This window comes from Anabrus simplex, chromosome 1 (genome assembly GCF_040414725.1).
Source record: "Anabrus simplex isolate iqAnaSimp1 chromosome 1, ASM4041472v1, whole genome shotgun sequence".
NCBI classification, from domain to species: Eukaryota; Metazoa; Arthropoda; class Insecta; order Orthoptera; family Tettigoniidae; genus Anabrus; species Anabrus simplex.
Window position 1 is genome coordinate 1187434383 of NC_090265.1, and position 17651 is coordinate 1187452033.

The window sequence follows — 17651 nt, forward strand, 5'->3', positions numbered from 1 at the left end:
TGAGAGTATGTTCAGTCCTCAGCCCAAAGGCTGGTTGGATCCTCAACAGCTCCACCATTAGCTGCCATAGATGACCTAAGCAACACTGAAGAGGTGTACTGGGGAAATGAGGAGTGATGCAGTTTCCAGTAGCTTTCCTCACTGAGCCAGAAGTTGCTCTTACATATAAATCTGCCAAGCCCACTGAAATACATTCACCAATCAACTCTATGAGCAACATTTTCACACCATTCATAGCAGGGACCGGCAGCATAAAGAATGGCATTACTAGCATCGCTCATACCTCAGTCACTTTCATATTGTCAAAGCCAAGGATAAGACAGACAGATCAATGAAAATAATAAAACTGCTCTAGCCCATACCAGAAGACACAGTGCACTGTAAAGATTAGGTCACACCAGCAAAGGCATTAATAGTGCATATTTGCATATATATAAGATTAGTGCATACATTTCAAATTTCAATTTATTGTGCATGTTTTGACTTCCATTATGAATATTTTACACGCAAGTTTTACAAGCAGCCTTTAAAAAATGTAAAGTAATTAATGCTGTGAACTCTTTCAGAATGAGTGGCCTTGTTCTGAATGAACATTGCAGCTGTGGTAAGATTTCAAGGAAATCAAGACAAGAACACAGCAAGCATCAATTCCTGTCAACATTGTACAGAATGTGTTACAGTAATTGCTGACTGCATGGAGCGACAGTCCAGCGATCAGATAAGCATTAACTAAGTGCTTCCTTACGAGGTATTTACACACCAAAATATCTGGCTTGTCAATTATCTGTACTGAAAATGGGGTAAATAGGTATTGCCTCAGAGGGGAAGGAAAAAGACACTACAGATGAAATTGCTGAATGGGCTATAGGAAGTGACTTACTTGCTGATGAGCTATAGAAATCCCAAAATGGTGAACGTATTCTTAGTTACACTGAATGGAACAAAATCATTATAGAACCCTGCATACACAATATTTAAAAAAAAAACTTAGTAATGCTCTACAATAATGATAATTTTGTAAACTATAAAAATATGTGAATTAAACACAGCATCCATCATACATTTTATGATACAAAGAGAGGAATCGGTACATAAAATAACTCACAAAATGAAACTCTGAATCAGATTTGGTAAAGAATATTCATTCAAGCCTCTGCTAAAGAAAACATTTTCACGGACACATACTATTTACAGTATTAGGCCTGCATCATACTACTCTAGGAGACCGTTCACGATTCTGTTTGCTCTACAAGATGGTCCACACACACAGGTCGATATCTTAGTTGCAGCAATATTAAACATATACACATAAATCTTCATTATAGACTGTTATGCCTTTCAGTGTTCCATCTGCAAGCCGCTGTGAATTTACAAATCGTTGCCACAATCTTTTATTTGTAACTACAGTAGAGTCTCGTTAATCCAACTAATTGGGACCGGAGTGTGTTCGGATTAGGAAATGTTCGAATTATGAAATTTTCGGATTAACCGGAGAATATCTTCTAATAATAATGTTACTGTTTTTACGTCCCACTACCTACTTTCATGATTTCCGGAGACGCCTAAGTGCCGGGATTTTCTCCCGCAAGATTTCTTTTATGTGCCAGTAAATCTATTACACGAGGCTGACGTATTTGAGCACCTGCAAATACCACCAGATGGAGCCAGGATCGAACCTGCCAAGTTGGGGTCAGAAGGCCAGCGCCTCAACCGTGTGAAGAAAATAGTTTCTACAATATAGTACATACTGCAATTTTAAATGCCCATTCTTTAGCAGTTACATTAATAAAACACTGTACAAAATTACAGTAGGGTAGTTAAGAACCCGTAGAGCAGAAAACGACTAAAACTAGGTTACAACTTGTCTCCTTACATAACATTAAGTTATTCTAATAAAATATGACTAATATAATGCACGTAAATCTTCATTCTATAATAAGTTCCTTCATTCAATAAGGAAAATTAAAAAAATAAATTGAATATTAGTTCGGATTAACCGGACTTTTGGATTAACGAGACTCTAGTGTACTTCTGTGGCCTCGTGCAGTTCTATATCTCTTATATTTAAATCACCAGAAACCAAGTCTAACCATCGTCATCTGGGTCTCCCTCTACTCCTCTCACCCTCCATAACAGAGTCCATTATTCTCCTAGGTAATCTATCATCCACCATTCGCCTCATATGACCCCACCACCGAAGCCGGCTTACACAAACCGTTTCTTCCATCCAGTTCATTTCCAACTTAGAATTTATCGCCTCATTCCAAGTAACCTTCCCTCCTGAAATTATGCCCACCTGTTTGTACCAGCAATCATTCTCGCTACTTTCATGTCTGTTACTTCTAGCTTATGAATAAGATATCCTGAGTCCACATAGCTTTCACTGCCGTAAAGCAAAGTTGGTCTGAAAACAGACTGATGTAGGAGCTAACTTACTTCTCACAGAATACTGTTGATCGTAACTGCGAGCTCACTGCATTAGCTTTACTCCACCTTGATTAAATCTCACTTACTATACTACCATCCTGAGAGAACACACAGTCTAAATACACAGTTCAAAAAAATTAGGGGAACGTATGCCATGCTCCACAAAACAATACCTCACACCCACGTATATTACCAACTAAACCTTTATTCTTTACCGTTGAAGTATACAAAAGAACATTGATGGATTTGCACTCATTTTCAGAACACAAACAGAAATGTCCAAATAGGGGAGAAAACAAAGTGAAAACAGTCCTCCAAGGTGGATTTTTATCACAGTTGGAGAGCTTCAGGATGGTGTATGTATTCCACGAGCATTTATCACAGCGTGGCACCTACGTGGCATGCTCCGTATAAGTCGATGGAGGTCACGTTGCGGTATCAGGTCCCATTCTTCAATGAGAGCCTGTTCGAGGTCTTGGATAGTCTGTGGTGGAACAGGACACCCATGAACACTTCTATCAAGCCTATCCCACAAAAGTTTGATGGGATTAAGGTCAGGACTCACTACTGGCCATTTCATATCTTAAATGTCCAGTTCTCACAAGACAGCTCTGGTGATGTGCGCTACATGAGCCCTGATATTGTCATGCATAAGTATGAATTCAGGGCCAACACCGTATGCAGCAACCAAAACATACTGTAGCAGTATCTGCTCGATGTACCCCGCAGCGGTAAAATTACCACGGACGACGACAAGATCCGTACGACCATCAATACTGATGCCACCCCACACCATCACAGAACCTTGTCCAAATCGGTTGCCTTCCAGAACAACATTTGGCATGTACTGCTCACCACGGTGCCTCCACACGCTGTGTCAGGGGAAATCTGGACTCCTTTGTGAACAACACAGGTCTCCATTGGCGAAGTTGCCAGTTGACGTGGGTACGGGCAAATAGAAGGCGAGATGCGCAATGTTACTGCATTAAACAGGGCACTCGAACAGGGCATCTGGGTTGAAAGGACACTTATCTTAACCTGTTCCTTACTGTCTGGTCAGACACCGTGACTCCAGTGACCTTCCTGGGGTCTTGTTGCAGTTCTCTGGAAGTTGCTGAACGACGCCGCAACACACAGATGGTTAGATATCAGTCATCCTGTGGGGTTGTCAGGCGTTTACAACCAAGTCCAACCCTCCTTGTGAACTGGCCTGTCTCACTTAGCAATTCCACAAGCGACGTATAACTGACGAGAGACACCAAGATCCACAGCAACACGACGAAAAGTCCATCCTTCCTGGATCAAAGTGACGGCCCTTGCATCTTGAACCTCGTTAAATTGTCTCGTGGTATGTGCTGGTTGACGTACAAAGTGCTCAAATGGCTGCAGTAGTCTGTGTACCTCACAACGACACATGAACGCACCGCTATTCACTTTGTTTTGAGGGATCACCTGACATATTAATGCATGGCTATGCCTACAGAGGAAGTATAACTTCGATTTGACATACCCTGAGTAGCTAAGGTCTCAAGGTATGCTGTACGACCATTGGAACCCCATCTACCAAATTAATGTTCACAAACCAGACGTTACAAAACATGTTCCCCTAATTCTTTTTAACTGCATATTTGGAATTATCTACCTGTTCCAGCTTTATACCTACAATTTGACATTCAGTTCTCATGGATTTCTAACCCACTGATATCAATTTAGTCTTGGAAAGGCTAATTTTCATACTATACTCATTGCACCTATTTTCAAGTTCCACGATATTAGACTACAGGCTTTTGGCATAATCTGCCATTAAGACAAAGGCCACACTGCTTACTACATTTTCACATAAATGCATCTCTCCCTGCCACTTAATACCTTTCAGCAAAATGATCCATGTAAGCTCTGAACAAAAAAGGTGAGAGATTACAGACTTGTCTAACTCCTGTAAGTACATTTAACCAAGAATTCATTCTCCTATCAATTCTCACTGCAGCCCAAAAGTCAACATAAATGCCTTTGATTGATTTTAATAATCTACCCTGAATCCCATAGTCCCCCAGTATGGCGAACATCTTTTCCTTCAGTACCCTGTACCATTGAAATGAAAGCGAGTAATTTATCTGACTTATTACATGTCAATTTTGACATACAGGAGGGAGACCTGGACCATGAGGAAAAACGATGAAGCAAGGATTCAGGCAGCTAAAATAAGATTCGTCTGAGCAATGGATGGCAAAACAAGACGTGATAAAATTCGTAATGAGAACATCAGGGACATGGCTCAGGTTGGCAGAATGCAGGGTAACATAACTCTGCGTAGACTCAAATGGTATGGTCACATGCGAAGGATGGATCCTGATTGCATACCCAGAAAAATGCACGATCTGCAGTTAAAATATTCAAGACCAAGAGGGCAGCCAAGAATGCGATATACAGACATGGTGAAAAACGACATTCAGCAAACAAGGAGGGGACTGGGACAACACTGAAGAAGGAGAAAAGTACTAAGACCGAAGTTGGTGGAGGGGCTTCATTCGACGACCCATCGTATAGATGGAACGACATGGGATATGTATGTGTGTACCCTGTCATATGCTTTCTCTAGATCTAAGAAACATAAACATAACTGTCTATTCCTCTCGTAACATTTTTCAATTACCTGGCGCATACTGAAAATCTGATCCTGACAGCCCCTCTGAGATCTGGGACCACACTGGTTTTCATCCAACTTCCTCTCAACCACTGATTGCACCCTCCCTTCCAAGATGTCAGTGAATACTTTGCCTGGTATACTAAACAATGAGATACCTTGATAGTTGTCGCAATCCTTCCTGTTCCTTGCTTATAGATAGGTGCAATTACTGCCTTTGTCCAATCTGAAGGTACCGTACCAGTACTCCATGCTAATCTTATTACTCTATGAAGCCATTTCATCCCTGCCTTCCCACTATACTTCACCATTTCAGGTCTAATTTTATCTATTCCTGCTGCGTTATGACAATGGAGTTTATTTACCACCTTTTCCACTTCCTCTAGAGTAATTCCACCAACATCATTCTCCTCGTCCCCATGAGCTCTGTTACTAGGAAGATTTCCTTTTACTTTGAGAAGATTTTAAAAATATTCTTTCCACCCCACCTGTGATTCCCTAGGATTTAAGAGTTCACCTGATTTACCCAAAACTCAATTCATTTCCTTTTTTATTATTTTTCCAGATAGGTTTCCCTGTTACTTGTCCTAGCCTCTCCAGGTTATTACCAAAATCTTCCCAGGGCTTCTTATTGGATTCAACATCTATTTGTTTCAGTCTGTTTCTTTCCTCTACATACAATTCCCTGTCTGCATCAGTCCTTGTTTGGAGCTATTTCTGATATGCCTTCTTCTTACATTTACAAGCTCCTCTCACTTTTTCATACCACCAAGATGTTCACTTTTCCCATCTTTACACAAAGTTGCTCCTAGGCATTTCACTGCTGTTTCTACTATAGCATCCCTTTATCCCACTCATTCTTCTTCTATATCCTGAACCTGCTTACTGTCCACTGTTCAGAACTTTTCACTAATCATATCCATGTCCTTCTGTCAGATTTACTCGTCCTTGAGATTTTCCACCCTTATTCGTTTGCAGACAGATTTCAATCTCTCTATCCTAGACCTAGTTCACTACAGATCAGATAGTGGTCCGTATCATAAAAAAAATTCCCGGAATACCCATACATTCCTAACAGATTTCCTGAATTCAAAGTCGGTTATGGATTTCGTGTCCCTACCCTCCCATGTGTAGCAGTGAATAGCCTTATGTTTGATGAATGTATTTGTAACTGCTAATCGCATACTAGTACAGAAGTCCAGCAAATTTCCAAGTCTTGCATTGAAACTGACCATTAGTACTATCCTATCGTTGCTGTCACTCTAAGGCTGCGTGCACACCGAGCGCGCTTCACATAGTGTGTCGCGTGCTGCTCAACGCTAAGCGTCATGCTAAGCATAACCAGTGCTTTGTTCCTAAGCCAGGTGTTCACACTGTCCGTGCTCTGCTGCGCTGAACGCCTATGTTACAGCTAAGCGAACTGCCAGACAACGCGCAGTGTTGGTTAATTGTTTAGCGTTACCTAGCTGGTTCTGAAGCTATGGAAGAAAAAATTAATCATGCAGTGTTTCAAAGAGAAGAAATATGAAACCCAAGACACAAAAACTATAAAAATGTAACTGTTTAGCAAAATAAGTGGACTTAAGTATCTCCTTGCCTTTGCTGGCAGGACCTAGTGTTTACAGTGCACTATGTCTTCTGGTATGGGCTAGAGTAATTTTGTTACTTTCATTGATCTGTCTCTGTCTTATACTTGGCTTTGACAATATGAAAGTGACTGAGGTATGAGCGATGCTAGTAATGCCATTCCTTCTGCAGCCAGTCCCTGCTATGAATGGTGTGAAAATGTTGCTCATAGGGTCGGTTGGTGCATGCATTTCAGTGGGCTTGGCAGACTGATATGTAATAGCAACTTCTGGCTCGGTGAGGAAAGCAACGGGAAACTACCTCACCCCTCATTTCCCTAGTACGCCTCTTCAGTGATGCCTAGGCCATCTATGACAGCTGATGGTGGAGCTGTTGAGGATCCAACCAGCCTTAGGGCTGAAGACTGAACATACATACAAGTATCTACAACAGTTTTATCGCATTCCTACAGTAATATTACTTCTACTGTCACACTTTACCGGGCTTAACATTGTGACAGTATAAAATTGTGTATGAATTTTAGTGTCGGAAGTGTCCAAGGAGAAGTTTGGCTTGCCAGGTGCAGGTCTTTTGAATTGATGCCCGTAGGTGACCTGCGTCGTGGTGATGAAATGATTATGAATAAACACATACACCCAGGCCCCGTGCCAATGGAATTTACTAATTATGATTACAATTCCCGACTCTGCCAGGAATCGAAGCCGGGACTCCTGTGACCAAAGGCCAGTACGGTAACCATTTAGCCACGCAGCCGGACACTTTGTGACAAAGTGTATAGAATCTCCCAGACTCTGTCATATCGGTTTATAATTTTGCCAATGGAGGGTGGTAACATGAAGAATATCACTCTGCAGGCTAGTAGTGGGCTTGGAAGTAAATATTTCTGTTTATGAATTTTATTTGTCACACATTTACTCCACTTTAGTTACGATGATATATTGTGTATGCTAACTGAAACAATATTGCAAAATCCTATTTATTATTATATATAAAGAGCGTGATTTAGCAGGAAATTTAATTTCCACGTGTTTGCCTCCCTGGTGCTCCTAGACAATTGGGAAAATTGAATTTTTTCCAATACTTCTCTGTTACTTGTCGCTACATTTCAGTTGCAGGGTTCGGAAGGTCAATGGTATTTTTTGTCATTCTTAAGTAATCATAAAATTTATCGCGATAAAGTCTTGCATCTCTGTACAAATGATGGAATTTTCTGAAAATAATTCGTTCTTCATGAAATTCATGAACCCAGTTTCGATTCTTCTTTTTAATTCTCAATTTTAAGTAACTGCTATCCATCAGTAAACTGTTTCTAGTGTACTTGGATAACGGCATTAGTTTGTGACCACCCTAAAACGCCTCGCGCCAAACTAAGCTGAGAGCATGGCATACAGTTTTCGGTGTGAACAACAAACACACCTTGCGCTATGCATAGCATTTCACGCTACACGCGACACACTATGCGAAGCGCGCTCAGTGTGCACACGGCCTAAGACTTGTCAACTTCATCCTCACCTGCAACCCTCACATGGTGAATACACCGAAACAATGAATGAGACATAAATAATATGCCTGATTCGATAAAATTCGAAGTGCACCTCTTTGCTGATGATTGCGTCATATACCAGGAGATAAAAACAGAGGAGGATGAACTATTGCTTCACCAGGATTTAGATACGACTGAAAAATGGACACGTGAAAATAGAATGAAAATCCACAGCGGAAAAAGCAGAAATTGTGTTTCAGTAAAAAGAAAATGACAGGAAAGAGGGATTAAGAAATTGGAGGGGAAAATGTTATTGAAGTTGATAATTGTAAGTGCTTAGGTGTTACTATTAGAAAAAACTTAAACTGGTCAGAGCAAGTGGAAAATGTAGTCAAGAAATCCTGGAGATCATTACATTTTATTATGCAGAATCTCAAGAAAGCTAATTCTGGTGCCAAAAGTAAAGCTTATAAATGCTTGGTAAGACTGATTCTCGAATATGGATCAGCGTGCTGGGATCTGTACAGGGTGCGTTTAATAAATTTCCTAGAAAAGGTTCAAAGAAGAGCGACGCGTTTCGTACCCGGGAATAGGTGGAATACCATTAATTGGGAAAGGCTTGAATGTAGAAGAACTAGAGCTCGCCTGTGTGGTCTCTATAAGAGCTACACAGGAAGGGCTGTCTGGAGTAGTTTTATGAATAGGTTGGAACCTCCCTGTACTTATCAAGAAATGATCACAAGCATAAAATTAAGGCCTGAAACCAACATACGGATGTGGGCAAGTTTTCTTTCATAAACAGGACCATAAGGGATGGAATAAATTACCTGCAGCAGTCTTTAATAGTTTCCCTTCCTGTACCAAGACATTTAAGAAGATTGTTAGTGCTAGTGTAAAGTAAAAGTTGTGACGGACACTGAATTTGTGATTTTCTGTTTGATTTAGAATGTTAAACTAGTAGTATTTCTTGTAATATTCTCTTTCCATTGAATTGCTCAATCTATAGTATTGTAAGCCGTAGTGTTAAGCACTGGAAATACTTAAGTTGTATGTGAACTTGTATAGGATGATAGTGGATTTAGAATGTTAAACTAGTAGTATTTCTTTTAATATTTTCTTTCCATGGAATTGCTTGTTGTACTTTTGTTGTTGTTGGGTAATTACGTTTTAACTTTACTTTATTATCACACTACTGTAAGTGACCATTGCCACTGAGATATTTCCCAATTGCAATGTATTTGTTAATAATAATGTACCTAACAGAAACTATGTTGCATGCAATAGTATTCCTGATGAACAGTCCTAACCTACACTCTGCCCTTCCCTTTTTAACACCCACCAAGTACACTTTATAATCTCCTATCTCTTTCTCGTTATCTCCCCTTCCCCAAATATCATTACCTCCTAACACATCCAGACGCATCCACTTTGCTGATTCAGCCAGTTCTACTTTCTTTCTTCCATAAGCCCCATTAATGTTGATAACCCCCCATCAAATTCCATTTCTTTTGCCAAGTTGTTTCCAAGAAGTCCCTCGCCTGTCAAATGGGAGTGGGACTCCATTACTCCCAAAGGTCCAACGCTTGCTTAACACATTCTGAGCGTGTTTGGTGAAAATTCTGTGAAGCAGGATGCTACCCTTACTTGCACACAGTCCAACTGAGGGTCTCTCCTCTAACGGGTTAGGGATCACCAGTGGATTGTATAGTCCTAGCCACCTGAGCACAACGAGGGCCAGGACCTAGAATATGTCCGAGATGCCCACTCCTGCTCCATAGCAACTGGTACCCTGACCGCTTCCTACGCTACTCAGCCATTACCCATAGTTCACCAAGTAGGACGTGACTACAGTAACCCACACCACGAACCATTTTATTGTTATTATAAAGGAAAACTTACCTGGATTAATTTTCAAACTGGGGATAGGAAACAAAAATAATATCTATTTTTAACTATTAAAGAAATATACCATACCTTGAAGGCCAACTCAGGGGCTAGCGGAGCTTGGCCAGTCACCAAATCAAGACGTTCCACCCACGGTAATTTCAACTTCATCTCAGTCAGCTTTTCTTTCAGTTCAGTCTACAGACAGATGAATATCAACAATTATTTGTCCATAATCCAAACATATTAGCATGTAGTATTAACAAAGGGCATTAAATTATTAAAATAATACGTCACTTTATTTTCTTCCCGAAATAAACCTATGACTAGTTAGAAACAAATGAAGCCAAGAGACTATAACCAACTCCAATATCTTCAAATTACAAAGGGAGCATGATAGTCACAAGAAAATGTCTCTGGTTTCTCACCACGGCAGCCAAGGTTTGAATACCAGTCAATGCATGTGAAGGTTTTGAAATGAGATGTCATATCTCTGTGCTTCAGATTCAAAAACTGAAAGACTTAAAAAAAAAAAAAAAAAAAAAAAAATTATGCCTTATTTAATTTTTTTTTTTCAGTCTTTCAGTTTTTGTAAAAAAAATAATATCAAACTTTTTTCCTGGTGAAGGTGCTATGAAATGTGTCAACACTGTAAATTCTTTTGCTGCCTTGAATTCCATACTGTGCGACCTTGAAGGGGGTGGTTAGGCTGCAGAGTCCCAACTTCCCCTACCCAACAAATCTGTCCAACAGGTTTTACTGGTACTGGTACATAGTTCACTAAGGGTTTTGGAAGTGTGAAGGTTGAACATGGGTTGCGTATGAACAAGTTATACAGCAAAGTTCAAATTAGACGTGGTGAAGTACGCAGAAGAAAATGGTAGAAAAGAGGCAGGAAGGAAATATGATATTGATCCTAAGAATATTCGTCGTTTGATGAATCAGAAAACATCTCTTGAAAAAAAAAAAAACAATAGTAACAGACAGGCCATTTGGGCTAATGAAGCGAAATATCCTCAGGTGGAAACAGAGTTGCAAGAATATGTGCACAAAACAAGACCTCAAGGTTTTGTTGTATCTGTTGAAATGCTTCAACTTGAAGCTTGAAAGATAGCCAGTAAACAGAACATTATGTCTACTTAATTCAAAGCCAGCTATGGACAAGTAAGATGAACATGAACTGGCAATAAGGCGGTGGACATCAATGGTGTAACATCTCCAGGAAACATACCGGGAGAAGCTACTTGAGTTTCAAAAATACGTTATCATGCTTTGATGAATGACTACAACCTGTGTTTTTTGACATGCCAGGAGATAAAACAGTAAACAAGCTCGGTGCTAGAACAGTTCAGGTACATACAGCCGGTATGGAAAAACAAAGGGGCACTGTGATGTTAGCAATCACTGCTGATGGGCACACACTTATACCATACGTTATTTTAAAGCGTAAGACTCTCCCATAAGAAAAGTTACCTTCAGGTGATATTGCTCGAGTGCAACAAACCGGCTGGATGACTTAAGCCCTTTTCATGGACTAGTTAAAAACAGTGTGGTTTCGGCGACCAGGTGCACCCATACGCCCACATTCGATGCTTGAACTTGACAGTTTTCAAGGTCATTCGACAGATGGTGTTAAGGAGAAGTGTCAGCAAGAAAAGTGCAATATGGTGGTGATTTCTGGTGGAATGACTGGAATGTTGCAACCTCCCAATGTTTCTATCAACCGCCCTTTCAAGGCAAATTTGAGACGACTGTACCGTAACTGGATAAGCAGTGCAGCAGAAACGACTCCAACTGGACCCCTTAAGAGAGCTTGACTTTTACAGATGTATGAATGGATTATTGCAGCATAGAAGGAAATATCTCCAGACAGTGTTCACAAAAGTTTCAAGGCGACATCAATTTCTAATGCAATGGATGGAGAGGGAGATGACACAGTCTAGTGTAGGCCTACACCAGATACTGAATCTAGTGATGACCAAAGTATTAGTGAGTGAACAGTAATTCAGCAAATATAACAATTCAGGTAATACCATTTTTCATAATTTTTTTTCTTTGTTCTGAGTACAAGCCCCACCCCAGTTTTCGTCACAAAATTCTAATATGAAAAGTGAGGCCTACACACATGTAAATATGATAATGAACATTCAAGTAAAACTACTAGCTTTCTTTGATTTCGGATAACATCAAAAGAAAAAAACTCACCTGCACTAATCACTTTAAACACCTAGCTAAATTAAAAAAATATCAATAGCAAAGTTTTGATTGTGATTCATGAGGCAAAAGCAAATCAATGCTGTTTTTTACAAGCTGAAAACAAAAGAAACTTATAATCATAGTGCTGAATCAAATCGCATCATAATCAATTAGCATTTAATAGTACTGATTTTAAACTAACGGATCACAATCAATGATTTTACAAGCATATTAAGAAACATTTTCTCAGTGTAATTTTGGCAGTCCAGGCATCTCTTGTCCATAATAGTTTTAAACTCCACTAGCTATTCTACAATTGCACGAATTCTGCCATCTTGCAGAGATGAGTAGAAGCAGAAAATAAAGAGTAAACTTCAATTGACAACAGTCATTCAGAGTTCATTTCTTTTGTTTTTACAATTTGCTTTACGTCGCACTGACAAAGATAGGTCTTATGGAGATGACAGGATAGGAAAGGGCAAGTAGTGGGAAGGAAGCAACTGTGGCCTTAATTGAGCTATAGCCCCAGCGTATGCCTGGTGTGAAAATGGGAAACCACAGAAAACCATCTTCAGGGCTGCTGATAGTGGGGTTTGAACCAACTATCTCCCGAATGAAAGCTCACAGCTGTGTGACCCTATCCGCAAGGCCAACTCTCTTGGTGTCATTCAGAGTAATGTTACTGCAATAGTTACACAAACGAGTTTGATATTTCCTTGGCAGTGAATGAGGAGAACAGGCAGTTAAATATCATTATTAAGAAAGAGCAAAAATTTGCATGAAAATTAAAAACAAGATCAAAGAAAGATGAAACAAATACCGTATTACTGTTGAAGAGAAGATCAAGCCTGTTCTTTTTTTAAACCTTCCAAAGGAAATATTCACATGTATAACTTACAAACTAAGAAGATTGTACTTACAACCTCGTCTTAAGATTTTAAAGTACGAGATTGAGGTCACCTCAATTTTAGCTTTAAAAATCTACTATTTCTGCCATTATAATAAAGAATCCATAAATTATACTTTTATTATAAATCAACAATGTTAATGAATGAAAGAAACAGATTATTATTATTATTATTATTATTATTATTATTATTATTATTATTATTATTATTATTATTATTATTATTATTATTATTATTATTATTATTATTAGCTGTTCTACAACTGTATTCTGTCATCTAGTGGAGATTAGTAGAATTAGAAAACACAAAGGAAATTTCAACTAACAACAGTTATTCAGAGTATAATGTTACTGCTGATAAGCAGGGCTCCGTCCGACTCGTTGGCTGAACGGTCAGCGTACTGGCCTTTGGTTCAGAGGGTCCCGGGCTCGATTCCTGGCCAGGTCGGGGATTTTAACCTTAATTGGTTAATTACAATGGCACGGGGGCTGGGTGTATGTGTTGTCTTCATCATCATTTCATCCTCATCACGACGCGCAGGTCGCCTACAGGAGTCAAACAGAAAGACCTGCACTTGGCGAGCCGAACCCGTCCTGGGATATCCCGGCACTAAAAGCCATACGACATTTCATTTCAGCAGGGTAAAATAATACGTCATATTTATGTAGTCATATTTTTAAAATCTTCTCAGTAATATTTGAAACTTAAAACAAAAACTTTTTTTTTTGCTATTTGCTTTACGTTGCACCGACACAGAAGGTCTTCTGGCGACGATGGGAGAGGAAAGGCCTAGGAATGGGAAGGAAGCAGAAGTGGTCTTAATTAAGGTACAGCCCCAGCATTTGCCTGGTGTGAAAATGGGAAACCATGGAAAACCATCTTCAGGGCTGCTGACAGTGGGGTTCGAACCCACTATCTCCCGATTACAAGCAACTTTTAGTCAACTCTGATTGAAATAAGGAGGTTTAACATATTTTGAACATTTTTCATGGCTTTGGTCATATTTTCCATAATTTTATATTACTTAGGTCATATTTTAGTGATTTAATCCCCTTCTGAAGCATTTGTTACCAAGTTGTTACTGGACATCTCTGAATTGTTGCTTGAAGCTTATCAGATTTTTTTCTTTTAAATAAAAGAAGTTAACAAACAAGTGAACAAAGACAGTAATTAGGTCATGCAGAGATGAGATAAGCACCTGGAAACAGACACAAAAGAGGATTGGGTCCTTAAAATGAATGAAGGACAAAGAGAGGATGGGATTTTGTACTCTTGCTAATTAGGTCAACTGCTCCTGACTAACATAAAGTAGAGGAGAGGTTAAGGAAGATGAGAGCAAGAAAAATACAACAGTGACCTGAAAGTGTACTGTGTAGCGCCTACAGAAGGTTACTACTGTTCACAGTAAGTTTACTCTCAGATCACACCTAAAACGAAGTGCTATCAAAGGGTAAAGAGGGTCCACCTATTCAATACCATAAGTTTGTATATTGTCTTATGAAACTGGGACTAGTTTCGACCCCATGAATGTTTTAAATTAAGATTGTAAATTGTGGCATACCGAAGTGTTTAATTTATTATTGGTTATATGTCTTCCAATTATAGTGTGGCTGAAGATGACCCAATATATATAGGGTCGAAACTAGTCCCAGTTTTATAATATAATATACAAACTTATTGTATTGAATAGGTGGACCCTCCTCTACCCTTTGATAGTGATCAGTTGTCAATACGGACCATAATGAAACTCATAACTTATGATCAAATAAAGTGTTCAAGTGCTAAGTTGCAAGAATTCATGCACAAGTTTGGAGGTAAACATTGGAATACAGACGGCACTTTACTTTTCTATACACTGTGCAAGATTAAAGTGGAAGCTAAAAATAACTTTAATTTCCATATCGAAAGATAAATTATGCCTGTATCTATCTTTTATGGTTTGGAATACTAGACATTATAGCCTTTTAGGTTTATGCTGTGTGAAACAAAACAAATTGACAGAAAACATGTCATTTAACAAAGACCTTACTTTGCTTCCTCAGAAGGTAACAATGCCTGCCCCACAAATGTTTTCATTAAATGTTACTGTTGCTCTATGAAGAGGTACTCTCATTCACCATCAAATGGCTCACCATGCACCTCTAGCCACAGAGTAGTAGTTCATGTTGCTATACTTACCCAAGTCTAACATTCCCTTGATAGTGAGTGAGGAGAATCGACAGTTAAATATTACAATTAAAATAGGGTCACCAAACTATTAAGACAAAGGTGGAAAGAAAGAGACAGCAATCCATATACAGAGGGTTCAAACCCTTCATTCCACTTTCTTTTATACCTTAGATCAGCCACGTGTACAAGAGAGCCCTAAGCTCTACCTTCCCACTTTTCTGTACACTTTATACACTATAATTTCTCTGTTTCTACCTTGAAATAATTTGTTTCTCTCCATCTAGCTTTTCTGGATCTTGTCATTAATTTGCATGAAATATCCCTATGTTTTATCAGTCTGATGACCTTGTTATATTATATTTCACTAAGAGATTTTTAATCCTTTCTGCATTCCCTGTGGCTACGATCATGATATTGTCATGTGCCATTAAGGTGCTTAAAACTAAAATGACAACTCAGAGTAGTAACGCTTTCTTACTGTTGTGAATAAGACACTGAATGCTTTACTGAACTAATTTAATCAAGGATGACCCAATTGCTACACACACAACACACAATTATACTTGACATAAATGACAACAATGATTACTGGCTATCTACAACAAGTCTCTTGTCCTTACAGCAGGTCTCCAGCTGGCAAGCTTTACTTGGAACAGCAATCCTTCCTAATCTTGACTGAAAGGTCTCACCTTTCACCTTGCTTTGCATGCACCAGTCACTTCACACAATAGTTCCATGCAGACGGGTTCCAATCCATGTTCACTGTCCATCACAACACACGACTGCCGTACACTAGGCTCGACTCCAGACACGACCAGTAACTTGCACAAGCAACTCAGTGACTGCTCCACACACTAAACTGTTAGCTCAAGACTTGTAAATGATTAATCGACACTCACCACAATAACACAACACAACTCATGCTTTTCGAGGGGAGTCCACTTTTATATACCTGGTGACGAAGTTCTCCTATCTTCGGTGTGCACCCAGAATACAAATGTTCTTGTTTTGCCTTCCAGAAAATTCAAGGTGACACCAAATGAAGGAGACAATAGAGCCCAAAGCTGATACATACTGGTAGCTCCGCAGCCTGATTTACTCATCCCTTCCAGGAAATACAAGGGGAGGATGACAGTTGCCTTATAATATAGCACTATTTATTAAGCTATGTACAGTTATTATCTAGCCGGATATTCCGCTGCAGTAATGGAGTAGGCCCGTACAGTGACTCATCGAGTGTTGTATGGCAGTAAATTCGACCCTCTAAAGGGGCCAACGGCTTTGAGCGGATGAGCCCCTTTAGGTAGACTGATGGTCCCCTCAGTGTAGAAAATGACACTGGAACCTACCACAAGTATCTGACCCAATGGCAAAATGAGCAGAGAAGCAATCCGTAACTCTCATGGTTCCTAGCAGATGTGGAGGTGGAAAAGATCATGCCAGACGAACTGGCTGACACGGTCATGTCCTTTTTGAGCATCTGTTCCTGAGGACATTACTAAGCTAATTCACCACTGCATGACGTTGAGCTACTTCTTGTGGGGTGGGCAATTTTATGAACAGACGGATGGGGTGGCTATGGGAATTCTACTTTTGCCGGTAAGGGCTAATTTCTTTATGGATCATTTTGAGAGGGAGGCTATTGCTTCAGTGCCTGTCAAACCTATGATTTGGTGAAGGTATGTGGATGACACATTTGTGGTATGGACAGAAGGTCCTGAGAAACTTCATGTATTTTTAAACCATTTAAATCAACAACATCTTTCAATTAAATTCACTATGGAGATGGAATCAGACAGTTGCCCTCCTTTCCTGGATGTTCTAGTAAGAAACCAGATGGCTCCTTAGGACATACCATCTATTGTGAGCCTACTCACACAAATCGCTACCTCCATGCAGATTTTCACCACCATCCAGCACAAAAACAGGGCATTCTCACGACACTCGCCACGAGAGTGACAAATTTGTAAGCCAGCAAATATCCAGGAGATGGATACACACAAAGTCACATTCTAGGGTAATGGTTTCAACGATGTACAGGTTCATAGAGCCCTGCATCCAAGAGGGACAACTAATCAAAGCTCACAGAAAGAAGTGAAGGGACTGCCTACCTGCCTTACATTCACAACACCACAGACAAAATTGCCAAGGCCCTTCGCAAGCATAATATAAAAACTGTGTTTGGCAATGTCACTAAAATTGCTCATTGTTTAGGTACAAGTGAGGACAGACAACTTGTCCCCACTATTACACCCTGGGGTGTACAAAATTCCTGTACTTGCGGCAAGATATACATTGGCCAAACATGCTGGTCCATTGGGACTCACATCAAAGAACACTGAAGAAATATCCA

The 17651-nt window shown here is 39.7% G+C and overlaps 1 protein-coding gene across 1 annotated transcript in view; it reads right to left on the reverse strand.

Moving 5' to 3' along the window:
* LOC136858176 (probable rRNA-processing protein EBP2 homolog) overlaps positions 1–17651 on the reverse strand; it is a 102631-nt gene that overhangs the window by 67427 nt on the left and 17553 nt on the right. Inside the window, exon 3 of the mRNA XM_067137533.2 lies at positions 10116–10223. Coding sequence (XP_066993634.1) covers positions 10116–10223 — 108 coding nt within the window. The remainder of the gene's footprint in view (positions 1–10115; positions 10224–17651) is intronic.